This window comes from Callithrix jacchus, chromosome 17 (genome assembly GCF_049354715.1).
Source record: "Callithrix jacchus isolate 240 chromosome 17, calJac240_pri, whole genome shotgun sequence".
Taxonomy (NCBI): Eukaryota; Metazoa; Chordata; class Mammalia; order Primates; family Cebidae; genus Callithrix; species Callithrix jacchus.
The window spans coordinates 14918906-14946397 of record NC_133518.1 but is presented as its reverse complement, the minus strand read 5'-3'; the positions used below and the strand labels follow the sequence as shown (position 1 = coordinate 14946397).

General features: G+C 40.1%; 1 protein-coding gene across 2 annotated transcripts in view; it reads left to right on the top strand.

Moving 5' to 3' along the window:
* FNDC3B (fibronectin type III domain containing 3B) overlaps positions 1 to 27492 on the top strand; it is a 373196-nt gene that overhangs the window by 64603 nt on the left and 281101 nt on the right. For both annotated transcript variants that reach the window (XM_035277983.3, XM_035277984.3), the window contains exon 2: positions 18690 to 18828. In XM_035277983.3, coding sequence (XP_035133874.1) covers positions 18718 to 18828 — 111 coding nt within the window. In that variant the 5' untranslated portion in view covers positions 18690 to 18717. The remainder of the gene's footprint in view (positions 1 to 18689; positions 18829 to 27492) is intronic.

The following is a 27492-nucleotide window of genomic DNA, read 5'->3' as shown; positions in this document are numbered from 1 at the left end:
AAACTATGTTCTAAAACTCAAAATAGCTTCTGGGAGGTTCGTAGTCCCCCACCATTACTGCCATTGGCTCCGCTGGGCCGGGAGTAAAGGGCCTAGAACAGCTCACATGTTTCCCCGAGAGCTATGGCACAGCTTTAGAAGGGTGGTTGTCACAGCCAGTGACCCATACCAGGAGCTCGAAGAGGTGGTTTTTATCTAATAGGATTACCATTGACCAGATATCCATGATCTGTTTCTCATTTTTCTGTTAGATTATTTGACACCAATGTGATCAGGTTGCCCTTAAGATGCTCTTTGTTCTGTGTACGTTTTTCACCCTCTCCTAATAAAAGCATCATTTAAAAAATCTTGGAGTATTGATAAATGAAAAAATTCTTCTTTCTACCTCCCTTATCAAAATCATTGTAAACACTTGGGTCTGTGTTCTTCTAGACTCTTTTCTTTGTGAAAAATAGCCACGCATGGTGGCTCACACGTAATCCCAGCACTTTGGGAGGCTGAGGCAGGCAGATCACCTGAGGTCAGGAGTTCGAGACCAGCCTGAACAACATGGGGAAACCCTGTCTCTACTAAAAATTAAAACAATTTAGCTGGGCATGGTGGCCGGTGCCTGTAATTCCAGCTAGTCAGGAGGCTGAGGCCGGAGAATTGCTTGAACCCGGGAGGTGGAGGTTGCGGTGAGTGGAGGTCGAGTCACTGCACTCTAGCCTGGGTGAGAGAGCGAGACTCTGGCTCAAAAAAAGAAATATAAACATGTACCTAGTTTTGCACAGAGTATCACAGCATACATTTCCTTGTTAACCTATTATTTCCCTCTCCACAGTGTGTTCTAAACACCTTCCTATGTTAGCAGATTGATTTCCACCGCATTTAAAATTGGCTGCAGGATCTTTCATTGTATGGATAAAAAGAAAGATTTTTCATTTTCCAGCTTTTCACTATTTCATACTGTGACGTATGTTTTCCTACCTTGTTCTAAAATATCTTAAGTTATGTCGTACATTTTGCCAGCCTGGTTCTCTGTTAATTTTACTGGTAACAATGCAATCTAGATGCTCAGGGTTAAGTATTTTGGGGCAAAGTGCCGTTGAACTTGGTTGCTGGTACATATATTCATTCTGCTCTTTGATTGGGCTAGGTTTATAGTTGTGAAATAGGTGCCACAGACGGTTAACATAAACATCCTGCAGCTCTCAGGAGATGGAGAATAAACCTGTTTACTTGAAGAATGGATTCCATGAAATAATAAAAATAAAGACGTTTTTATTCGTGGAATTCATTCTTCATAATGGATTTAAATAAATTCTATTTAAAATATGGGTACACAGTCTAAAAGCATTTTGTCATTGTAACATATCAAATAAAAAGAAATTCTGCCTCTGAGTGCACCATGGACATATCTGTTATATTTTCTATTTTTCTGGTTTCTTCCCATCTTTCTGCCAGAGTCGAGGAAGCCAGAGGAGAATTTTGCCATCTTCTCTGAAGTAAAATGTGACTTAGGAACCAGCTTGCTTATTTTTTGAAGTAGCAAGTATCATTGATATGTATCAAAAATAAAAAATGGGCACTTTGATTATACTCTGTAATCTATAGCTCTCTAACTGTAAATTTCAAGTAGGTAAAAAAGCAAGATTGAGAGGAAATACATCCTTATTTAAACAGTGGGTATTTTTGAGTGGTGAGATTACGAACAGTTAAACTTTCTTTTCTGTATTTTCAGATTTCTAGAGTGAACATGTAATATATGCTATAATGCATAGGAATGTGGGAATAAAAATGTGGGACAGATATTTTTGAAAGGTATGGGATGAGGGCGGGTGGCTGGAAAGAACCCATAAAGATAAGAGCCGGCAGTTACTTTTCCACAGTTAAAGAACGAGGCCTGCCAGCTCCCAGGGAAATCTCTAACCCCACCCTGTACTTTTCAAGCCAGAGCTTTTGAAGTCTTTTGTGCTGGTTAGGGACTAGCATAGTTAGTACAGCTAAGTAAGTATGTAACAGATTCTATTATTAGGTTTATCTTTGCTGATTCCCATTTGATTGACAGAGAGTTCTCCACCCAGAAAGTGTGATTTATTTTGGCAGTTGGAAGAGGATTTTATGGAGCACTTGTTATCTAAAGAAAGTAAGGTTGTGGAGCCTGCTTCCCCCACCCCCTGTTTTTTTTTTTTTTTTTTTAGCTGTTTGGGTTGGTCCTAGTGAGCATGCCTAATCTAGGGATTACTCAGCAAGCATGACCTTAGGGCTGGTTTTGTAAATGTTACCAAATCTATTACTTACCCACAGATGTTCTTCCATTGTTGTGTCCCACAGTCAGAGTTGAATGGTGACAATTAGTTCTGTGAGACTTGGGTAAACTTAGGTTTTTTAGGTCTTTTTGTATGTGGTGGTTTGAAAGTATTTCCACAGACACACACACACACACACACACACACACACAGAATTTCCACACAAAAATGAAGCAATCATGTGGTGCAAAGTAAATTGAATTACATGGTTTTAAAAAAGTTAACTTGTATCATTATAAAAATTATAGATGCTCATTGTAGGATTTTTTTTAGCGAGTTCAAAGGAAAAGTATAACTTATTCATTATTCCATTATTTATAGGTTGAGCATTAACATTTTGGTTCTATTTCATTTCAGTCTTTTAAAAAATTGTGTATACATATATAATCTGACTGTGTAAATTGCACTAAGCATTGTATTTTGAACATTTCCTCATATTCTGGTTTACTTTTTCTGTGTTGTAAAAGCAGCTTCCTGACACTAGTAAATGTTTATGATGGGCATGGATACACATATTTTTATTTTATAGCAGCTGTCTTAAGTAGCCTTCCAAGAAACCCTTGAGATGTACGTATTACTCGTGATATTCATTATTATGGTACCCAAATTCATAGCTTGGTAGAGCTGGCAGGGGCATTGGTCATGGAATTCAGTTCTTTAATTTGAGAAATGAGCCTTTGAGCTGGAGCTGCAAGAACTTTTTTTTTTTTGAGAAATGAAAAAAATAAGCCAGAAGAGTTGCCCTTTGCCCAATACTATTAAATTATTTAATGGCCGTAAGAGATCATTGTCAGAAACAGCTGCCACTTTTCTTGTACAGGTTGGGAAGTTGGGGTATTGAGAATTTAATCAACACATTGTTTTAAAAACCAGGTTGTGCAGGGGCGATGGCTCATGCCTATAATCCCAGCACTTTCGGAGGCTGAGGCTGGCGGATCACCTGAGGTCGGGAGTTCGAGACCAGCCTGACCAACCTAGAGAAACCCCGTCTCTACTAAAATTACAAAAAATAGCTGAGCGTGGTGGCGCACGCCTGTGATCCCAGCTACTCGGGAGGCTGAGGTAGGAGAATCACTTGAACCCAGGAGGTGGAGGTTGTGGTGAGCTGAGATCATGCCATTTCACTCCAGCCTAGACAAAAAGAGCGAAACTCCACTCAAAAAAACAAAAAACAACAACAAAAAAATGAGATTGTATTTCCTTATATGCTCAAGTATTCAATACTAGACTACTAACCTCGGGGTTAGCGAGGTTAGTAGTCTAGTATTGAATTGCCAAAATCTATTTACTAATTTCATTTTTCATTCACCGGTTGATTTGATGGCATGTGTAAGTAGTCACCGTTGTCCTGCTTTCCTGCACACACCTGTACAGAAGTCATTAACATGATGCTACTGACAGGACACGCTTTCTAGTTGAGGAGTGAAAATAAAAATTTTTTGGCTCTGCAGTTAAACACAGTGGTCAGTATTTAAGGAATCAGTGGAGTTCTGAAGTAATATTTGAAGTTTTGAATTTTAAAAATTTGCACATTTTTTTCAGTTGGCTTTGAAAAGCACTGCATTCTTGGGAGTACTTCCCAGAATATTTGAGAAAAAAAAAAATGGCTTCCTGCTTTTTTTTTTTCTTTTTTAAGAAAAATAAAGCAACACCCCGAGAGATTATCTAGAAAAATGAAATGGACTTGTTGACAGTTTCCCTGTCACCTTGGGAAGAACTTGGGGGAATGGTTGTGAACAGCACTGGCTTTGTTGACCCTGAAGTGTAGGCAGTTAGAGCCTGTGAACATGGCATTTATAGTGATCCACTGTCCTTGCTGCCTTGGAAAATTCTTTCTGGAATGGCAGAGGTGCTCTTTGCAAGGCGTGCTTCCTGTGTGAGTACCTATTGTGGAGTCCTCGGCTGAATGGGAGGTTTGTGAGAAGTGGTTTCCCACCAGCACACAATGCTGCCTCTCGGCAGTGTAAATACACATTCCACTCAGGGTCAGCCTAACAGTGACTGGCTAGAGCAAACGCCTTTGCAAAGAAAGATATTTTGGAGTTCCATTTATTTATAGCGGCCAGTGGAAAATTAATATGCTTGTTAAATCTATTTTTAAAAATGAAAGGGAAGTCTCTCATCTAACAGTGTTTGCTGAATGCAAATCAATTAGCTGTGGCATATTTTGATTTTGCTAATTCGTTGCTCTAGGAAATGAATTTCAATGTCCTGCTAATTCCTTTGTCTATATTTGAAACTTGAGGTTCTCATTTTAAAAGTTCTCTTTATGCCTCGGAAGACTTCTTTTGGGTTCTTTGATGAAAGACATAAGTAAATGAATGACCCTAGAAAATGCGAGATCAAATCATGGCGGAATTTGAAATGGGTTCATTGAGCAGTAAATGAAGGTCTGGAGATCAGAGCAGATACCATTCTTACTTGAGAATGGCAACACAATATTATTTGTCTTTACTTCCTTAGTGGTGATCATTTGCCTTGCATCTGGGGCATGAGTCTGATTACAGGAGAGATTGAACGGGAATCCCCATCTAATGGGCCTGGATTTCCGGGTGTCATCACCTCCCCTGTACTTTGCTGACAGTCTCAGCAGGAAGTACCTGGGCCCCAGCATCCAGTTTTCTTAGCCCTCCAGCCTGCTTCTCTCCTCTCATGATTTACCAAATGAATTTGCCCCACAGATGTTCTCTAATGAGTGTAGCAGAAAGTTCTGGAGAGAGACATCTGTGATAGAATTAGAGTACCTCTGAAATTGGATTAATTTGTTCTTCCTTCAGACCTTGTCAGGTGAAATGGAGTTTTATAATGGAAAATATAAAGGAGGGACAGCAATCTGTTTTCTTAAATTTGTGTGTAACCTGCTTATGTGGAGCAGCAATTCTCAAAGTGTAGTCTGAGGGACCCTTGGGTACTCCTAAGATCCTCTGGGGGGTGGTTCATGACATCAAAACCATTAATCCTAAAATGTTACTTGCCTTTTTCATTCTCCTGCTGCTTTGAGTTTACCAGTGGCATTAACTGAAAAATCTTTTGTGTTTGTCTTTTTTGTTCATCCTATAAGGAGAAATATTAAAATGGAATTGGACTGTAATTCCAATTACACTTTGGGAGGCCGAGGCGGGTGGATCACGAGGTCAAGAGATCGAGACCATCCTGGTCAATTTGGTGGAACCCCGTCTCTACTAAAAATACAAAAAATTAGCTGGGCATGGTGGCGCGTGCCTGTAATCCCAGCTACTCGGGAGGCTGAGGCAGGAGAATTGCCGGAACCCAGGACGCGGAGATTGCGGTGAGCCGAGGTCGCGCCATTGCACTCTAGCCTGGGTAACAAGAGCGAAACTCTGTCTCAAAAAAAAAAAAAAAAAAAAAAAAAAAAAAGGAATTGGAGAACATGCCTTTTGTACCAATGCTGAAATTTAAAAAGATTTTTCTGGAAAAATTTTAAAGCCTGTTAATGAATTCCTTACATTTAGAATTTGTATAACTTCAGCACAAAGGAGTGTCTTACCCAGAGGAGAAACTAAACAGAGATTTCTTAAATAAATAATATTTCTTAAATGAATGGATGTAGCTGCCAACGTTTTCTTAACAAATTGTATTAGTATAAATTAATGTCATTGTTCACAGGCAACGTTTAGAATCTAGGCAAGCACCATGCTTCCAAACTGAAATTCACCTATTTGCATATAAGCCATATATATACCAATTATTGTTCTTATCTATTAATGAAATCTCCTTAATTCTCTGGTGTGTGACAGTTTTCTGTCCTTGAAAGAAAATATTTTTCTATGGAATTTTGCATTTTTTCTGTTTACAAAATGTTTATCTGAATTAGTAATGTGACTATATACATATTTTATATTAAAATTTTATTGTAATGAACTAATCTGAAGTAGTAAATAGATGTTCCCTTGCATGATATGTCTGCACCTGCTAATTTGTTTCTTTGTTAACTGTTGTTATGTCAGGTGAAATTTCTGTTTCGGTCTCTTCTGAGCTCTAACACCTGGTATTTGCTTTATGTTCCATCACATTAAGTGAAAAATAAAACTGCTTATGAGAATGTCATTAAATGTAATATTTCTCAAGAAATAACTTGTATTTTGAACAAAAAAACAGTTCTAAACTGATTTTCAGTGTATCACACAGTGTTCTTACGGATTTCCAACCCCCAACCCGTGCAGGAGTGAGAATCTGATAATTTTTTTGAAAAAAAAATTTCAACTGATATCTACAATAGCTTATACCAGAAATCTTTGAAATATATATATTTAAGTATAATTAGGATGAACCGTCAGTGATGTTAATGGTACAGATTGTTTTCCTAATAATGAATGTTTTATAACGTCTATTCAATTAAACAAAAAAAATTTTTTTTTGTAAAGTAAACATTATTGAATTCTATATAAGCTGATTAAAGAAAACATTTTAGTATTCTCCTGGCTGATCAGAAATGAAGGTTAAGGCATGGGGCATGTTTTGAAGACAAATTCACCTTCTGTAACACCTGTCAGCTTTCAAAGTCTAGAAAAGAGGCCACAGCTGGGAAACCAAATTTAGACATTGGGGCTTATCTCAGATGAAAGGTTTCATAGAGCATGGAGGTCTGTTGACTTTGTGTGGTATTTCATCAGAAGTGTCCAACCCGGATTTGTTTTTGGTTAATGGAGTATAACATTTTCACTGTGATACTATACCTTATGGCTTGCTTTCTAGAACCTCGAACTCTAGTACAGTGCCACCACAAAATGGGTACACAGTACATATCTGGTTAACACAATGGTTACCTTTTTGCAAGTTCTTTCCTTTCATGTTATTTTATAAGGTATCTTTCAGCTAAGTCCTTCTTTGGAATATTGTCATTATTAAAGCGAGAAGTCTTCAACCTCCTTTATACTTACTTTACAATAGTTACTTAAAAATAATCGAATCTTGAAACTCTTTGTACCAAAGAGATTATTCTAGCGGTTCCCTCATCAACAACTTGCTGCCCTTCTTTGGAAATAATATTACTTTTGTGTTTAATCATGGCACATTTCATTAAAATCACCACGGAAGACATAACTTTAGTAATTCATAATTTGGTTTCTGGTAGTTCCCCCCGCCCCTCTAATTTGAAACCATCTATGCTAAATGGTAGTATAATGGATTTGCTTAACCTTCCTTAAGCTACTTTAAAATGTGCTCTAAAAATTATTAAGTGTGTATTTTGGTGAGGAAACACCAAAAACTCAATTGCAGCCTTGTGGAGAGGAACCAAGCACTCTATAGGAGGGAGATGTACTCTCTTGGGGTGTCTTTGAAAGTTATCTTTTGATACCTTTTCAATTTTGTACCATGTACTTGTTTTATCTAGTCTTTAAAACTCACTAATCTGTATATAATTTTTTTTTTTGAGACGGAGTTTCACTCTTGTTACCCAGGCTGGAGTGCAGTGGCGCGATCTCGTCTCACTGCAACCTCCGCCTCCTGGGTTCAAGCAATTCTCCTGCCTCAGCCTCCCGAGTAGCTGGGACTACAGGCATGTGCCACCGTGCCCAGCTAATTTTTTGTATTTTTAGTAGAGACGGGGTTTCACCATGTTGACCAGGATGGTCTCGATCTCCTAACCTCGTGATCCACCCGCCTTTGCCTCCCAAAGTGCTGGGATTATAGGCGTGAGCTTCCGTGCCTGGCCATCTGTATATAATTTTTAACCAGCTCTTCTACTTGGGTTTTGTTGTCAGATTCTTAGATGTTACAATTAGCTGGCTAAGAGCATGGACTTTTATTACCACTTTCTGAGTCTCTTTGGGCAAATTACTTCTTTAGCCTTAGTTGCTATATTTGTAAATGGACAATACCAACTACTTCATAGAATGTTTTGGTGTTAGGTAAGACTTAGTGTGCAGGTGCCCCAAACAGTGCCTTTGCCCCAGCAGGCTGAAATGGCAACTTCAGAGCTTTCCCTCCACATCTTTCCAGAAAGCAATCATTTTCTTGGTGCTTACAACACATTTTTTTTCCCTTCTTTTGAAGGGTGTTATGCATGTCTTTTAGGTGCCCAAACTGATACACAAATATGAATTTGATTCATAACAGATCTCTACAAATAGAATAACAAGATACATTTGGATCTTACTAAAGGGCTATCTGGAAGTCATATGCTTCAACACCCGTGTCACTCACATTCTACATAAAGGAACTAAGACACAGAGAGCTTGTGTAGGAAAACCTTGAACCACAGTCCTGAAAAGCAGTGAGACCTGTCTAAGTGCTCTGGGGTGCCAGGCAGGGGTGGTGCCCAAGGGCTGGGTAAAGTGTGAGCTCCTGGCACTGGGGAGCAGGAACGTGTGTTCTGACTTCTCTTTCCACTTTCCTATGCAACTTGGAATTAGACTTCCTCAAGGGGGTTTGGAAGTGATTGTTTTCACTGATACAGTTCTGTAGACTTTTTCCTCACTGTTGTATAGAAGCATACATATAATTTTGAATTTCACGAAAATATGTATTTTCAGTTTTCCCATGTTTGGATAATGTGACAGGGTTGGCTTGGGTATGTGTGAGAATAAGGGCTCATAGCTTTGGCATGTTTTCCTTGTAGATACCTGACTATCATCATTGGGATGTCAGGGGTGTGAGATGTGTTGTGATATGAACGTAGCTGGAAACGAAGTGTTCTCATAAAAATGGTTAATTCGTCTGCAAGCTTATGTAAATACCGCTTAAAAACAACGAACAGAGCAAACGAACCTTTGGTTGGTAAACTTTTTTTGTAGATAAGCCCCCTTTCTGTTTTAGTTAATATTTGCAAATCTGAGCTGTTATTTATGTGAGGATGTGGCTCTGAGGTCAAGAGATTGTGTATATATAGTGATGTAACTTTTTTCCATTGAGTTTTATGTTTCTGTAAAGATTTGGGGTATACTGGGCTGCTATGGAAGCAACCTGTATTATATATTAATGAGGGTTTTACAGAAGCAGCCTCAAATTACATGTGATTTTTACTTATAATCCGTATGTATATGGATTTTTCTCTCCCAGAAAATAGTGCTTTCCCATACGTTAGTGTGGAGTTCGGACATGACTCTGCTTTGCCAAATTTAAAATGATGCCAAGCCAAATTTTTTAAAAAGCATCTGTGGATTCTTGAAGACAGGGCCTATTCATTAGGGGCATCCATCCTCTTTCTCTGCTTTAAGAGCACAGAGACTGCTTCCTTTTGGCTTGTTGCTCGAACCTAGTATTTATTTTCATCTGGAGTGGTGGTGGTTGTAATCTAAAAGACTCAGTTTCATAGGATTTCTCTGTGGATTTAAATGTTCCCGACTAAATCTTTTATGCTTATAATTGGATGTAAAAAGCAAGAATGTTTTTAAGGTTAAGAACTTTTTCAGACAACTGTGATTTTGCTTCACTAATGAACACATATCAGACAAGAAGGCAAATTCCAGACTATTTGTGCCTCAACCAGCCAGCTGGGCACATACCTCCAGGTACTGCTCATGTCTCAAGAGATTTTTCTGCATCAACAATTATCACCACTCCTTCTTTCCTTCAAGTGGCAAGCCATGGCAAGAGTCTGTCTTGCACAGCTGTATAGAACTCAGCTGTAAAATTAGATTTTATTGGCATAAAAACACTAATTATCAGCACTTTGTGCTCAATACATTCTTTTCTCAACATTTTCCTTAGATTCTTCCTTTTATGCGGAAGGCTCAAGCTATACTCAAACAAATAAGGGAAACGGGATTTTAGAAGAGAGAGAGAGAGAGAGAGAGAGAGAGAGAGGGAGAGAGAGAGAGTGTGTGTGTGTGTGTGTGTGTTTGTGTTTTGAGACAGAGTCTTGCTCTTTTGCCAGGCTGGAGTGCAATGGGGTGATCTTGGCTCACTGCAACCTCCGCCTCCCAGATTCAAGCAATTCTCCTGCCTCAGCCTTCTGAGTAGCTGGGACTACAGGTGCATGCCACCATGCCCAGCTAATTTTTGTATTTTTAGTAGAGACGAGGTTTCAGCATGTTGCCAGGATGGTCTCGAACTCCTGACTTCATGATCTGCCTGCCTCGACCTCCCAAAGAGCTGGGATTACAAGCATGAGCCACTATGCCCAGCCTTGCGTGCGTGCGTGTGGGTGTTTTTAAGTTTGACTTTAATCAATATTAGGTATGCATGGTAAGCAATTGGTGTTTAAGGAAAGAAACATACTCCCTTAAGATCAGAAAGGACCTTAAGGGCTAATCTATAATCTTGTCATTTTATAAGCGAAAGACAGGAAATTAATTGCTGAAGTTGAGAGCTAATGATTTTATTGACAAATCCCATATCAGGACTCATATTTTCTAATACTGCATGCTGGGGCCTGTCCACCATGGTTTGTTTTTTGGTTCCATAACATACAGTTTTGTTTTTTTTTTTTTTTGAGCTATCTTTAGCAGAGGGGATGTAAAAAATTTTTAATAACAATTCTTAGTCCCTCTCCGTATCCTTTTTCGTGCTATTTAATTTAATTTTTTAAAAAGCAAAGGGGAATGTTTGCCTGCAGTGTACAGGAGAGATTAGCTCAAGGAAAAGCACTGACACCACCTCTAGGTTTCTCCTGTCCAATGGCAGTGTCCCACATCAGGTTCATAATGGCCGCATGCTAATCCACATGGGCAGAGCCAATGCCAGATCACTGGTGTAGTGTTACTGGGAAGGGAAGGAAAAGCCATATTCTCACAGTAGCAGGGAGGTGGTAAAAACAGTCAGGGGTGTGTTGATGGATGAGCAGATTTTCCCAGAATTTCAGAGGTAAAGAAGATCACATTGTGTTTCTATTTTGTTTTAAGGAGGTTTTTTTTTCTTCCATTGATACTGTTGGTGTTTCCATAGTTATTATCAGAAAGCAGTTTCTGGTTTTGCTGAAAGGGGAGAAATGACAAGTATTGTCAGAATTTCTAGGTCTTGAAGCATCACTCAACCTTTTAAAGCCAGCGTTGATCAGGAAGGAGAGAGGTTTTTCTAATGAGGAAAGTAAAATAGTAAATGATATTTGACGTTCCATTAGTTGTAGGAATGTGGACAGCTGAGTACCTTGCTTGGCTCTCTCTCTTAGCCTCTCTTGTCTAGGTTTCGCAAGTAATAAAACTTAGGAAATACCCATTTAGGAAGTTGTCTGTCCTTTTGACTGATGGCATTTGTACATAAAGGCCACCCATATTGGGGGAGGTTCATGAATGAGTTTTTCTTTTCTTTTTTCTGTGTTATATGATTTGCATCAAATTTTAACTTCTTTAGAAGTTTCTTTTTCTTTACTACAGTCAAGGTATAAACCAATGCAAATCCACTGTACAAATGTTTGTCATATAAATTTTTATTAGGATTAGGTTTTATATTACAAGCCATTTAGAAACTAATCTTACAATCACTCACAAAACATTAGCTATCTTATTGTTTTACTAGAAAATATAGAGTATAGTAATTTCTTAGTAATCTCCCAAACCCCTCTTTCTCAAAAGAACGAAGCTGTGTTTTGTGATTCGGTAAGCCACATTGCATTTTGAGTATTCATGTTGTTTTCCCCACCCCTGAATCAGGAATATTTTTTCCTGTTATTACTGTTTTTTCTCCCAACTTCTGAGCTCAAGCAGTCTGCCTGCCTCGGCCTCCCAAAGTGCCGAGTTTACAGGCATGAACCACCACGCCAAGCCATTCCCTTATCACTGTTATACAAATGGCTAGGACATTTCTCTGCCATATTTTTTGACAATTTTCTGAAACTTGATCCAGCATAGATTCTCACTATTAGAAGTCAGTGGGTATTCTTAGTAGAGAAGGAAATTTTCATGAAGTACGAATTGAGCTGATTTTCCTAATGTGCCTGTGACAATGTATTTTTCGGGTTACAGAACAGGCATGTAGCAAACAAAATGTGTACATGTTGTTATGTTGTTTGGCGTGTGTGAAGGTGATTGGTTAATCTGTATTTTCCTGGAAAAGATACTAGCTTTATGGAGTACATGGAATCACAGTTAACTATAGTGATATGAACTCCGATGGATACTATGATATTATTTTCAAGTAGCTTTATAGGTCTTGTTTTTGATGGGTTTTAATTGGAGTTTGGAAGTGAAAAGTTAAAACCGAACACATGCATTCTACTTACTTGCTATATTACCCCATCAACTTTTTTTTTTTTTTTTAAAAGAGATAAGGTCTCGCTGTGTTGCCCAGGCTGGACTCAAACTTCCTGAGCTGAAGCCATCATCCTTCCTCAGCCTCCTGAGTAGCTGGGACTACAGGTGTGCATCACCATGCCCAGTTTTCCATGGACTTTTCAAACACTGCTCCAGAAGGCCTCATTAGGGTGCTGGCGAAGTGAGCCGGGAGCCTCAGCTGGGCTTGCGATTGAACTCAGGGAATCAACTCCTTTTATCCAGTCTGGCCTGGAGGGTTTGGTACCGTCATGTTTCTTTTTCTCTTGTCATTTGAAATTAATTTGCGGACCGTACTGCTAACTCACATCTTGAATTGATGTAAGGAAATTTGGGTCACTGGCCCACAGGGTGAGGACCAGGACATTTCTTTACTAATTCGAAGGCCAGGTTCACAGACTTAAAACCTCTTCCAGTAGTGATTAGGGCTTTGGCTTTTCCTTTTTTTTTTTTTTAAGTTGGAAATTTTTCCTAGTGTATAATTGCTTTGTCTGGCCTTTGGAGGTGGGCCTGCAGTTCTCTTCTACAAATCATGTTTTTCATGAATTTGGCCATTATGTTTTGAAGTATAGGCTGGAACCAAAGTACCATGGAAAACCTTTTTAGACTTGGTGAAGCAGCAGCAAAATAAAAAAAAAGGAATAAGCTAGTTGCCTAGAGAAATGCAAAAACTGAAAATATTTTGTAATATTCTTTGTAAAGTAAAGTTTTTCTTAAAAGCTTTGGGGACACATTTGGGTGGAATTAAATGTATTGCGAACAGGGAGGATCTGTTCATTCTGTTTCCAGCGTGTCCTGCCCCCAGCCTTGCCTTTGAGCTCAGGGGTTGTTGAAAATGCTGGGGCCTTGCTAGAGGGTAACCAGTGGCTTGCTGTCTTAGGGGAGAGGGAAGTTAATCACAGGTGCTCATGTGGTAGCCTTCCCCTGTCAATCAGAAGCATAGAACTGGCTAGGCGTGAAGTGCTGTGGTTTTAGTGTTATGTGTGGTTAGGGGGAGAGGTTGTGAGGGCCTGTGGTTGTTACCAAATTCTTTGAAATGGAAGTACGGGTAAGAGCAAAATAAAGAATAGGAGAGAAATCATGGCGCTCTGTGGCGGGGGAAAGAAAAGTCCATTAGAATTGGACAAATAAATGCATTGTAGTAGAGATGATCTATTTTCTGCTTTTCTCTTATTAGTGCATTTATTCTTCATTTGTAAAGGGCAATTGATTTCAAGAATGGGTTCATTATCACATATCTGTGGCGTGTTGGAGGCAGTGTGGATGTGGCACAGCCTTGACTAAAATGGCTGACGTCTGTGATGGATTTGGCCAGCTCGGAGACACAGACAAAGAAGAGAAGGAAGAAGGAACCCAGACCAAGAAAATGTGTCTTTAGTCCGGGTGATTTCTCCTGAGACTTTTGACTGAGATGAAAATGAGTTACAGTTCAGTTATCCAGAGATCACACATCTGGCCTGCTCAGCTACCTTCACAGCTGATAATCAGCTGGTGGTGCAAAGGAAGACCGCACAAAGCGCATGAACCCGCACTCAGGGACTCCTCCTCTCTGTGTGTATGTGAAATGACAATCTGGCTATCCTGCCCAAAGAAAGCTTAAGACAGCAAATTTAGGAAAATGCCCAGACATTGGAGGGAGTGTGGTTAGTAGTAGCACTGCCTGATGAGGAAAAGAGAAAGAAAAAACATTAAAATTAAGCATAAGAACTTAAGTAGGGTTGGGCGCATAGCTCTATATGTAAGATCAAAATGTCTCATTAACATCCTAATACATCACTTTATGACAGAACACAGTATTCTTACAAACTGTTCTGAAATCCCTAAGAAAAAGCTATGGCCAACCTGCTCTTTAGTGAAGAGTATGTGTAATTTCCATTCACAGTCATTACAAGTAAGTAGAGTAAGCTTTGGTTCTTAAAGTTAACTATATATGAAAGCCTTCCACTTCTATTGCTTCATCTTCAATTCTATGGAAAAGCTTTGTCTGCTCTTATCAGGGAGGTATTCCTGAGGGCCCCTCACAGCAGAGTTGAGCCACCCCGTTGAGAGTTGAGTCCACGTGTAATTTGGTCAGTTCTTGGTTAATATCAAGGAGGTTCGCTTTTGGGTTGCTGGCACTATGGAGTGATGGCTGCTCAAGACAGGCCTTCCCAGGCCTCCCGCCCGATTTAACCTGCTTTGACTGTTGTTGGTTTTGCAGTGTGGTTCCCCATTCACAACCTGCATTGTGACTTTCCGTTAGGAACACTCACCACGTTTCCCTTTTCATGCCTGGGGAATAACCAAAAAGATACTACTGTGAACCCCTAAGTTTTATGTTTTTATTTATTTATTTATTTTTGAGACAGTTTCGCTCTTGTTACCCAGGCTGGAGTGCAATGGCGCGATCTCGGCTCACCGCAACCTCCGCCTCCTGGGTTCAGGCAATTCTCCTGCCTCAGCCTCCTGAGTAGCTGGGATTACAGGCACGCGCCACCATGCCCAGCTGATTTTTTGTATTTTTAATAGAGATGGGGTTTCACCATGTTGACCAGGATGGTCTCGATCTGTTGACCTCGTGATCCACCCACCTCGGCCTCCCAAAGTGCTGGGATTACAGGCTTGAGCCACCACACCCGGCCTATGTTTTTATTCTTTTATGCTTTTCCTCCTTGCCTTTTCTTAGTCTTTCTGTGGACCATGGAAAAAGTTGTTTCTATTCTATGGTAATTTTAGGGGACAGCTTGGCAGGCAGTTGCCTTCTAAGTAATTGGGCAGTTACTCGCCTAGAAATGATTCGTTACTTTGTACATACGTCTCTTGCATCGTAGGCAAATAAAAGTATTCTCTGTGTGTGCACGGAGTGTTGAAATGGGGATTTAAACACTATTGGCTGCATGGGGGCCCCATCTAGCTGAATCTGTTACCTTAGTCTTTTTCTTCCCCCTGAGACGGAGTCTCGCTCTGTTGCCCAGGCTGGAGTACAGTGCCATGATCTCAGCTCACTGCAACCTCCGCCTTCCAGGTTCAAGCAATTCTTCTGCCTCAGCCTCCTGAATACCTAGGATTACAGGCATGCACCACCATGCCCAGCTAATTTTTTTGTATTTTTAGTAGAGATGGGGTTCACTATGTTGGCCAGGCTGGTCTTGAACTCCTGACTTCTTGATTTGCCCACCTTGGCCTCCCAAAATGCTGGGATTACAGGCATGAGCCACCATGCCTGGCCTACCTTATGTTCTTATCAGGATAAAGTCTGTTTTATCTCTGGTGAAACTGTTAGGGATTACAAAGAAGGCCTTGCAGTCTAGCAAGCTGGTGGCTGAGAGAAAAGATCAGCACCTTGGTTAGAGATAAGTGAGACTGTGGCGGGGTTCACAGGGGCCTTAATATATTCACTTTCTTAATCTGTTTTCTCTATGATTCACGGTGTGACGGTTGGGTGGTTGAGCTGAGGCTTAGGACTGTATGATGTTCCTATGTTGCCACGGTGTGTTTCTCAGGAGTGATTGTACATACAGGTTCCCTGTCTCCCCTTCCCCCACTTCCTCCCGGCCATTTCTAGTAGCCACTGAACACTGTATGAGGTGGAAAGTCCATCATATAGTAGAGAAGAAGATTCAGGCATCTCACCTAAAGTTGCCCATGATGTTTTCAAAAGCAAATAATGATCTCCTTGTGCCAGTGGACTTCTGTGGTTTCTTTGGAGGTAAAATCCCTTATGAAAAGGGATGGTTTTGCAAATCAGGGTCAGTCCCCATACTCTTCTACCCTACTTCTGTAGGGCCTTTGTGGAGCCGGGTCTGGGGGACCCATCTACTTTATCCCACGTTTACAGAACGGGCGGGGAGTTAATGCCCTACTGAGGACCTGACACCTGTTCTTAAGAGTGCTGTTTAGTGGTGTTGGATTGCTGTGTCTCACTGACGGCAGGCCTGTTAGTTAACATGAGGCCTACCAGAAGGTTAGAATTGTTCATGTCAGATGTATTGTTGGTGTTGAGACATTGCCTACATTTCGTATCAGATCACAACTTTCTTACTCAGTCCAGCCTCCTCACTCCCCCACAGGACTCACACAAGGAACAATGAGAAATAGGAACAAAATCGCACCATTAATTGGATTTGATCCACAAATCCAAGTGTTAAAAACTTTGGTTAGATGGGTTGGACCACATGGAGTGTAAACAGCTTCAGCCCAAAGTAGGTCCTAAGGACCCCCCCTCCCTCCCATTTGAACTCTCTAACCCTGGATCATTATCTACTGTACACTGGAAGGACGTATGGAGGCTAAATAGACCTACGGAGAGGGCCCTGAAATTGGTTACTCCTCTTGCCTTGTTGGATACGAGAGAAGAGTTTCCATCCTTAGGCTCACCTGAGAGATATCAGAACTGTGCCAAGTGGGAGAGGGCTTGGTACGCACTAATGTAGCAGGGGAGGCAGAGAAGACAGACAGCCACAGTCTGCACCACAGCCCCTACAGTAGCCCAGACATTCCTCCTTGGGGAGAAGTGAAGAAAAGGTAAAAGTGTTGCTCCACCATTGAATGCTTATATTCAGACTCCCTACTGTAAATTACTGCCCCGTTAATCCAGCCTGCAGTTTTGAAGAAACATTACATAAGACATTACACTTAGCACTTTGGGAGGCCAAGGCAGGCAGATCACCTGATGTCAGGAGTTCTAGACCAGCCTGGCCAACATGGCAAAACCCCATCTCTACTAAAAATACAAAAATTAGCAGGGCATGACGGCGCATGCCTGTGGTCCCAGCTACTTGGGAGGCTGAGGCAGGAGAATCGCTTGAACCTGGGAGGTGGAGATTGCGGTGAGTGGGGATTGCGCCACTGCACTCCAGCCTGGCGACAGAGCGAGACTCTGTCTCAAAAAAAAAAAAAAAAAAAAAAAAAAAAGAGGCTTGTGTAGTGTCATCAGTTTGAGAAAATAGCTTTTCTCTCATACATTATTAGTAAGATAAAGTTATTAGGAATGAAATTGAAATAGACATTAGATTTCTTCTCCATCATTTGATGTATTCATAGGTCAAAGAGTGAAGTCATATAGTGTCAATGGGGATTGTCTGAGTTTCATTGTAGAAGAATCTGTTTTCTTTCATGAGGATAAACTATCAGGCTTCGGGCTTGGTATTTTTATTTGCTTAGGAATGGAGTAATTGCCTCGTAAAACAACATGATGGTACTATTAACACTGAATTATAAGCCCTGTTATTATAGATTGTGCTTTTCTAGTTGGGATAAGACTTCGTTTTTTGGTGATTAAAATGATTAGTTTCTCCAAACGAGTGTGTAGTAAACAGGTAAAATTTTGTCTGTTTAAAATAAAAAAGTTTATAATCTCTTGGGTGGCTTTTATACATCTTTTGATACTTCCAAGGGAGGGCTTTTTTTTGGGTGGGATGGGTGGAGAAGACGTATATTTAACGTTTAGAATGGAGGTGTTTAAGAATGAGAATATTTTATTTCTGTCATATCTTCCTGAGACATATTTGAAGTAGTTATTAAAATATTTGCCCCATGATTTTGTCTGATTTGAATATTAAGTATTAAAGGGTTCATTGACCAACTATCCTTGAATTTGAAATTTTGGGGACTCTAGTATGAATAATAAACGTAACCGTGAACTATGGCAGTGTGTTACTGGAATCATTTAAAATTGTGTGGGAGCGTGTGTGTGTATTTGCATTTGTTCGTTTATTCTTCTTTGTCCATGCTGTTAAATTTTCTTTGCCATGTATTTTAGGCATAACTGAAGAGTATGTAAACTCTTCCTAAGGAACAAGTTATAATTCTAAATAGGAATTTACTGTTATTTTCCTTCTACTGTATTGCAAAGTTAAATGATGGTGGCAAATAGCATTATGGGATGAAAGTAGGCTTTGTGTTATCTTGAATATGAGTATGAATTTCATTAGAATAAATGGAATAAACAGAGTAGAAACAATATAGTCTACCTTAAAGCCTCACTGCACAAGTTGCCTTGGATGTATCTGAGATGCAGGAAAGTTAGGTTCCCATGGCCACTTAGAGACTCTGGTCTTTTGTTTCCTGGTTCTGGCTATTTCTTTGCCTTTGTTCTACCTGTCTTTGGGGCCTGACATAAAAATACAATGCTCTTGGATTGAAATAACTTGGATTTCCTAATGAGCACTTGGATTGCTGACTTGTCATGTTACGGGTGATTTTTGTGGTCCTGAGCGCTTTTTAAAAAGTGGTGGTTCTCTTGCAGGAAGCCAGTTGAGGGAAGTTCTCCATGAATGTACGTCACAATGATGATGACCGACCAAATCCCTCTGGAACTGCCACCATTGCTGAACGGAGAGGTCGCCATGATGCCCCACTTGGTGAACGGAGATGCAGCTCAGCAGGTTGGTGTAGGAAGAGGGAAATTTAAATTCTAGAGAATCTTAAATTCTCTAGATTCTCTAGGGGGGAAAAAGTAACCCAGTGTCTGATTTATTTTGAGATTCAAAGGTTTGTGATTTCAAACCTTAGGATTTCTAGAGGTAAGTGTTTTTGTTGTAGAATTACTGTATAGTTTTTAAAAATATTGTGATTTTTAGGGAACAGAATCTTCCCTCATTCAGTTTGTATTCTTGAAACATCGAAAAGTGGATGATTCTTGAAGTGAGTCATTTTGAGACTGTTTACAGGTCTTTGAAATAAAGTGACTGTTTATTCATACCGTGTGGTGCTTGACTACGTTGCCTGGTTGACCAGAGAAACATGTTCAGAAGGTCAGGTTTTGGCTTCACACAGAAGTGATCTTGACAAGACGTGTAGGACAGTGGGAATCCACCCTTGCTCCTGGAATAGTCCTTCCAAATGTGTAGCTCGTAAAATCATGCTACTTATTTTCTCTAAATCTCCTTTGTCACTAGTTATTGAACACTGTAGAATAGTTATTTGTGAACTCAGTCAAGTAGCACTTGGGGACAACAATTTAGACAGCTTAAGTGAAACTTTAAACAATTATTAGGGATTGAACTATTATTTCTAATGTTAATTAAAAATTTTTTATTACAACAACTGGGCTTGCTCAGTCTTGTAACTAAATAAATATTTTGTCTTGGCTGGGTGCGATGGCTCACGCCTGTAATCCCAGCACTTTGGGAGGCCGAGGCGGGCGGATCATGAGGTCAAGAGATCGAGACCATCCTGACCAACATGGTGAAACCCCATCTCTACTAAAAATACAAAAATTAGCCGGGCATGGTGGCGTGTGCCTGTAATCCCAGCTACTTGGGCGGCTAAGGCAGGAGAATTGCTTGAACCCGGGAGGCAGAGGTTGCAGTGAGTTGAGATTGTGACACTGCACTCCAGCCTGGCGCCTGGTGATAGAGTAAGAATCTGTCTCAAAAAAAAAAAAAAAAAAAAAATTGATGGCCGGGTGCGGTGGCTCAAGCCTGTAATCCCAGCGCTTTGGGAGGCCGAGGCGGGTGGATCACGAGGTCAAGAGATTGAGACCATCTTGATCAACATGGTGAAACCCCGTCTGTACTAGAAATACAAAAAATTACCTGGGCATGGTGGCGCGTGCCTGAAATCCCAGCTACTCAGGGGGCTGAGGCAGGAGAATTGCCTGAACTCAGGAGGCGGAGGTTGCGGTGAGCCGAGATCGCGCCATTGCAATCCAGCCTGGGTGACAAAAGCGAAACTCTGTCTCAGAAAAAAAAAAAAAAATTGTCTTTGTACATTCATCAGAAGCATAAAGGCAAAATTTAATTTTATGAAAAGTAGAATTGGGAACAATTGCTTGGAAAATATTTACCCAAAATATATTAATAATGTAAATAAGTGAATCAGTCATTTATTTGACATCACTACATGCCCCCTGCTTTAATCAATCGTGTAGTATATTCACAGTCTTATCTATCATAGTACATTCTTTGTATATGCCTTTGTTGGAGCTGACCTTGCTGCTTAATAATTTATTTTCTCCTGCATCGCACCATGAACCTCTTTTTTTTTTCTTTTTTCATGAACCTCTTAAGAATAAAAAACATGTAATAGGTGCTTAGTAAATGTTTGTTAATTGAATACATCTCATGCCTTCTCGCCACTGATGCTGCCATCTCCCTGATTCCTGAATCTTTTTCTCTGCTGGATTACTTCCGCCAACATACGCCAGTATCTTTTATCTTAAAAACATAAACACCTGTACCTCTCCCCACCCCATAAAACAAAACCTCCTCACTTGATTCCGTATCCCCCTCCAGCTGCCACCCCATCCCTTTTTCCTCTTTGGCAGTGTCTCTCTACTTCCTCTCGTTCCTTACCTCCCTCGCGGCCCTTTACAGGCTTCGCTCTGTGTTCTCATCTTCCTCTTGAGTCTGTAGCATGTCCCATTGGCTTTATCTCAGGAGCACAAGTTGAATCAACACTCTGCCATATCCACTTCATTTCCACTACCGCTACTGGACCCCGTGCCATCATCTCACTAGGGAAGTGGGCCAGCCCTTCTCACTGGTCTCTGCTTTTACTCTTGCCCCACCAGAAGGCATTCTCCACATAGGTCCTGAGGGATCTTTTCAAAAAAAAAAAAAAAAAAAAAAAAAAAAAAAAAGCTTTATGATGTCAGTGGCCTGCTTCAAGCCATCCTGTCAGACACCTGGAGTAGAATCTGATTGCGCTGCCTGGCTGCCAGCCTTTCATGTTAGCGCCGGTCTCTCGCTCTGTCATTCTCTGCCTGTTCCTCTTCTGCTCACTGTGCTCCTCCGGTAGTTCATGGGAAGGTTGCAGATTGTTGTGGATGGTTTCATGATGCAGTGTCTGGTCTCCCAATTAAAAGAATTACTAATAAGAAGAAATAAAAAAAGACAAGGCATTTAGTCAAATGTGAGTAAACTTGGAAAACGACTTAGGTTGTCTCTCAGATGAGGTCACCTCATTCCCATTTGCCTGTGTAGCTAGGAGACCTGAGGCCACCCATCCCTGTTGTTGTACAGCATGTTTATGTTGTGATGATTTCTCCCATGTCTGTGATTTCACTTGCCCAGCAGGCTACTTGGCATTTCCCTACCCTGCGTATCTTACTTCAATGTAAGCAGAAGCTGCTTGACAATTTTGGTTAACAAAACCATATTTTTAAAGCTGGGTGTGGCGGTGCCTGCCTGTAATCCTAACTACTCAGGAGGATGAAGCGGGAGAATCCCTTGAGCCCAGGAGTTTGAGATGAGCCTGGGCAACACAGTGAGATTCCATCTCTAAAAAGCAAAAAAAAAAAAAAAAGAAAGAAACCCTACATTTCTATTAAATCTAGGAAGCTTTCTAAAGCTGGTAAGAAAAGAAGAATCTGTTAATGTATCTGTTTTATAAATAATCAGAATAATCAAGCTTTATCAAAAAGTGGGGGTAGACATAAAAAATCTCAAGAGAAGGAACTGTTTGTCTTTTTAATTAGTAAATATGTTTAGTTGTGTTAGAAGTGTTAACATCCTTGCACCAAGCTCTTACGTGGCATTAACTCTAGTTTTTCCTTAATAGGTAAAATTGTTAAAGAGGCAAAGTGCATTAGACATGTCCCTTTTGTTGGAGTGTGGTGGCTCATGCCTGCTATCCCAGCACTTTGGGAGGCCAAGGTGGTCGGATCACCTGAGGTCAGGAGTTCGAGACCAGCCTTCCTTCAACATGGCGAAACCCTATCTCTGCTAAAAATATAAAAACTAGCTGGGTGTGGTGGCAGGTGGCTGCAATCCCAGGTACTCAGGAGACTGAGGCAGGAGAATACCCTGAACCCAGAAGGCAGAGGTTGCAGTGAGCCGAGATTGTGCCACTGCACCCCAGCCTGGGCGACAGAGTGAGATCTCAAAAGAAAGAAAAGAAATGTCCCTTTCGGCAGGACCAGCCCAAGATGTGCTGTGCTTTGACGTTGCCTCTACATCACTGGGGCTTGGCTTAGGCAGTGGCCTCTGCGCCTGACATTTTCCTTCCTCATTCTACTCCCAGAGTCTCCATCCTGTGTCTCCCTCATTCTTTCAAGCCTCTGTTCTTTCCTTGGGTTCTAACATTTAGCACTGGCCTAGGTAGGCACGGGGGCCTGTGTGAGGAACCCAGGTGAAGGCACAGGGGAAGGCAGAGAAGGAAAGCTAAAGTGGCAGAGAAACACAAGAGGAAGCGGGGAAAGGGGAGGGATAGAGAGTCATTCAAAAGAACCAGAAACAAAGGCGAGTCTCCAAGACTGGCTCCCAGAGTGTGGGGCTGCAGGAGTTGTGAGTGCTTGCTCTGGGCACCTGCTGGTATTTGCTGCTTGCCCACAAGAGCCTATGTAATGTGTAGGGCTCAAGTGGTTCCGTGTTAAAGGAAGAAGCTACAGGGGACATACCAGAGACAGGTATGAATGAATAAACAACAAGAAACAACGTGAACAGAAGCAGCTTACACAACAGCTCTCCTTATTTCACAGCTTTACTGAGGTGTAAATCACAGGTCATACAATTCACCCACCTAAAGTGGAATCTTGTACATCCACAGAATTGTACAACTTGACTACAATTATTTTTAGAATTAATCGATATGAATGTTTTCTGAGGCTTTTACTGTGCTTTCTCACTGAAGCAACACCTCTTAATCTTAATGAGAAACTTTCGGAGGCACGGGGCTGACTCTGTGGGTGGATATTGCAGGCATTGTACAACAGAACCTCGGCAGTGGCCTCCTAATGTACGTGGCACCTCAGCCACCACTCAAATCATACCCTTGTAAAGAGCCGTGCCCTGGGAACAGGGCTCTGCCTCTAAAGGTCTGTTAGGAGTATGTATGGCGAAGCTTACCTTGTATGTGTTTACAGGGTTTTTAATACTTTGCAGCTGTGCAAAGGACATGCTAAACATTTCTCTATATATGCAAAAGAACTACCGCAGTTATGAGAAAGCTCTTCAGTTCCCATAGCCCTCCTCCTCCTGATTTCTCTTCTGCTGGTTTCTGGATGTAATTAGGACTAGTTCTTGGCAGGATTCTCTTGCGTTCTGGCTCTGTAAATAAGACACACTGTTAATTTTCGTTATTTGGAGTCACATGAAGTTTAAAACCTTGGTTTGTCATTTTATGCAGGTAGCAGGGAAAGGGGAAGAGTGAAAAGGATGATTCTTAAAAAGAAAAGTCATCCTCATTATGAACAAAGCTTTTAAAAGCGTTATCAACTAAAAATGAATAGCAACAAGAAACAGTGAGACCAGAAGCAGCTCACACAACAGCTTTTCTTATTTAACAGCTTAATTGAGGTGTAATTGTAGACTTAAAGGATACAGTCATTGGGATCTAGTATATTCACAGAATTGTACAACCTTCACTACAGTTAATTTCAGAACATTTTTATCACTCTGAAAAGAACCCTGGAGGAGTCACTCCCTATTTCCTATTTTCTCTCTCCCTTCCTCCATTCTAGGTAACCGTGAATTCACCTGCTTTCTGTCTCTGTAGGTGACACTGCCTATGCTGGAATTTCCTATAAATAAAATTATGTGACATTTGGTCTTTCGTGTCCGGCATCTTTCACTCAACACATTTCTAAGGTTCATTCATATGGTACACGTGTCAGTACTGTATTCCTTTTTTAATGCCAAATAACGTTTTACTGCATGTATATACCACATTTGATTAATCTGTTCATGTTCTGTTAGAAATTTTAGTTATTTTCACTTTTTGGCTGTTGTGAATGATGCTGCTGTGCACAGATTCTTGTGTGGACATGTTTTTATTTCTCTTGTATGTATAACCAAAAGTGAAATTGAGTAGCTTTATTTTGAAGTATTATTTTCTAAATAGAGTTATCTCTGGCTTTTTATCACCAGTAATTTCTTCCACCTCTGAATAACTACAGCCTAGCTTAGCTAAATAAAGTTTGCTTTCCTGAATATGCCTAATTGTATACTATTCTTGAGCTACAAACATCAGGTTTCAACCTGAGTTTTTAATGTGTGGCTGCGTAAATGATGAGGAGTGCTCTTCAATAATCAGAAAATTGATGTCTTTGTTGACATAGTCAGAAGCTAGTGGTATATTAATTTACCTGTGTTTGCTATGGACTTCTGCATTTTAGTGATTTTAAAATGTAGCAGCCAGTATTGAGCACAGAAGAATAAACACCAGCCCAAATTCTGACTTTATAAAACTGGTTTAATATTTTAATAATTTCTGAAAAATTATAGCAGCCACCAGTTAAAGAAACCATTCTGTTAAAAACAGAAGTGTCGACATAGGATTGCAGAGTTTACTGATTTGTTCATTTAACATGTGACACAAGGGTATCTGTGACCTGCATGAGAGTAGTGTGCCACTTTTTATTATATGCATATAATATATATTATATCTAATATAAGGTATGTAAAATATATTTATATATAAAATACATAGTATGTAATATATTATTACATATAATATGTAATATTTATATGATTTATATTGTATCATATATAGTATAAAGTGGCATATATTATATATTTCACATAATATATATTATATATAAAGTGGCATAATATATTTTTTATATTGTATTCTTAATGACTTTCCTTAAATATAATGTAGTGTGCCACTTTATATTATATGTATATAATATATATTATATATAACATAAAGTATATATATTTATATATAAAATATGTAATATATTATTACATATAACAATATATTTATATAATTTATATTGTATCTTATTACATATAACATTTATATAATTTATATTGTATCTTATTACATATAACATATTTGTATAATTTATATTGTATCATATATAGTATAAAGTGGCATATATTATATAATATTTCATATACTATATATTATATATAAAGTGGCACAATATATTCTTTATATTATATTCTTAATGACTTTCCTTAAATATGTATTTACTGCGGGTCAGTTCCTAGTGGAAGTGGCTTGGATTAGATGAGTCTTTGACCTGACTAGCATTAGGCACATGGAGGGCGTCTAGTAAATGATGTGTCATACTATTCTTCTCTCTCATCTCTTTTAAGCTTCTAGAATATTGCTGAGGGTTTTTAATGCCTCTTCTTGAAAAGCAGATCTCCTGAAACGTATACAGAAAACCTGCCTCTCCTGCTAGCTCAGAAGAACGCATCATCTACTTGTCCTGGAAGGCAGGAGGGTAATTACAGTTGCCTCAGTCATGTCCAGTTCTCTTGACTTTGCCGATTCCTGTCGCTCAGCACTTAGCATGTCATTTCATGGAGAGAGGTTTTTTCCCCTCTTTTGTTTCTTCTTTTGAAAGCCCTTGTTTTTCTAGACAGAATACATAACCAGCGTTTTTTCTGGGAGCATTATTTTGAATACACGTTTCCAGACAGCACATTCCACATATCAGAGCTTTCCACCTTCAGACGGTGTTCATGTCGGCATGTCTTTTACATTGTACGTGCCCCTCGTCCTAACCCAGTGACCTTTCTGTTCTGGTTGGTATCTTCTGAATAACGTTGTCCTTGACGGCTTCCTTCTTGCATTCAGTAGTTCAAATCCTGCCACTACACAGGTTTACTCTTGAAATATACTGACAGCCACGGTGTCGGGGGACCCATGAAGAGTTTTGCTTACATAACAGAGCTTGTCTCCTCAGAAATCCCAGCAGGAAGGAAGTTTTATAATCAGTGTAGTATAGAAAAATGAATCAAAAACTCTTGGGAAGATTACCCAGGAGAGAGAAGGATATTCAAATGAGAATGGGAGTGACAGTTAAAAAAGAGACTGCAGCTATTACTGCTTAATAACATTACCGAAGAGCTCCTTTTGTGGTAGAATCCTGTTATGGGCTGGAGCTAGAAAGTAGAAAGACGCTGGTCAGTGTTGGGTATGGAAAACCAGGTATGGGGAAGCTCAGCCTTGGGTTACATTCCTCAGCAGCAAGATGCACGAGAAATTGTGCAACTTGTGCAAATGCTTAAATAAAATTCTTATTGCTAACTGCCATTCATTTTTCCTCTACCACTCAAACTACAAAAGCCCTCTGCTGTCAAGATACTGCCAGCCTCTGTACTTTGAAATTCGAGGTAAAAGAGTGAGAGGACAGGATTTATGACTAAATTTAGGAGTGATTGAATAATAGATTTGTTCATTTTAATAAGCATTTATCAAATGTCCTGTGTGCCGGCACTGTATTAGGTGCTGGCGACACAAAGATGAATAAGGCACCGTTCTTGCCTTAAAGGAATGAGCAATCTACTTGGCAAGCAAAATGGGGCCTGCCAAAAAAAAAAAAAAAAAAAGGGCGATATTTACACATACATTGATTGAGTCACAGGAGAGTGCTTGAATTGCAGAGTGTCTCAGAGCCACAGGGCATAGGAGTTTAGAGGAAGAATCGAGGAGTGGGTTAGATGGGCAGGAAAACAGACCAGGCTAGGAAAAGTATTTGTGGGGAGGCTGAGCCTGGGTCAGATCTAACATGAAGCGAAGCCTAGAACTAGCCAGACTTTGTACATCAGGTAATCTGTTTCTGTTTTATTACAGGAGAATGCTCTATAGGGATTGCATATGCAATGGAGAGCTATTACAGGCACTACAGATAAACCTTATCTGTCTAGTTGGTGATCTCTTTGCTTGAACCTTTGCTGTTTAGTATCTTTGTTAGTGAGCGTATTTGTCCTCTGATTCTCCAGTCTAGTGGTCCACCGTTCCCTTGATGCCCGTTGCTCAGAATTACTGACTTCACAGTGGGGCAGATCACAAGCACCCCTCAACCAGATTCATGTTCCAGCTGTAGAGGCAGAACCCCTATTTTCAGGGCCTCCTTTGAACTGTAAAAAAAGTTGTGAGTTTAACCAGATCTGTGGTCTGACTTGTCAGACCTCTCTGAGTTAGTTTTGCCAATTTTGCTTCCTACAAAAGCTTCCAAAAAGGCAGAGCCTATGCAGAATCTCAATCTTATAAAGGAAAACGTTGATACCATGTTATCAGAGGGTGGTGTTATTATATGTGGCACCTCCAATAATTAGAACATTGGCCATATAATTAGGGCAGCCGTGAGCTGTCTGGGTTGAGAGACACCTCAGAATTTAATTAGCCAAAGGCAACAATAATAAGAT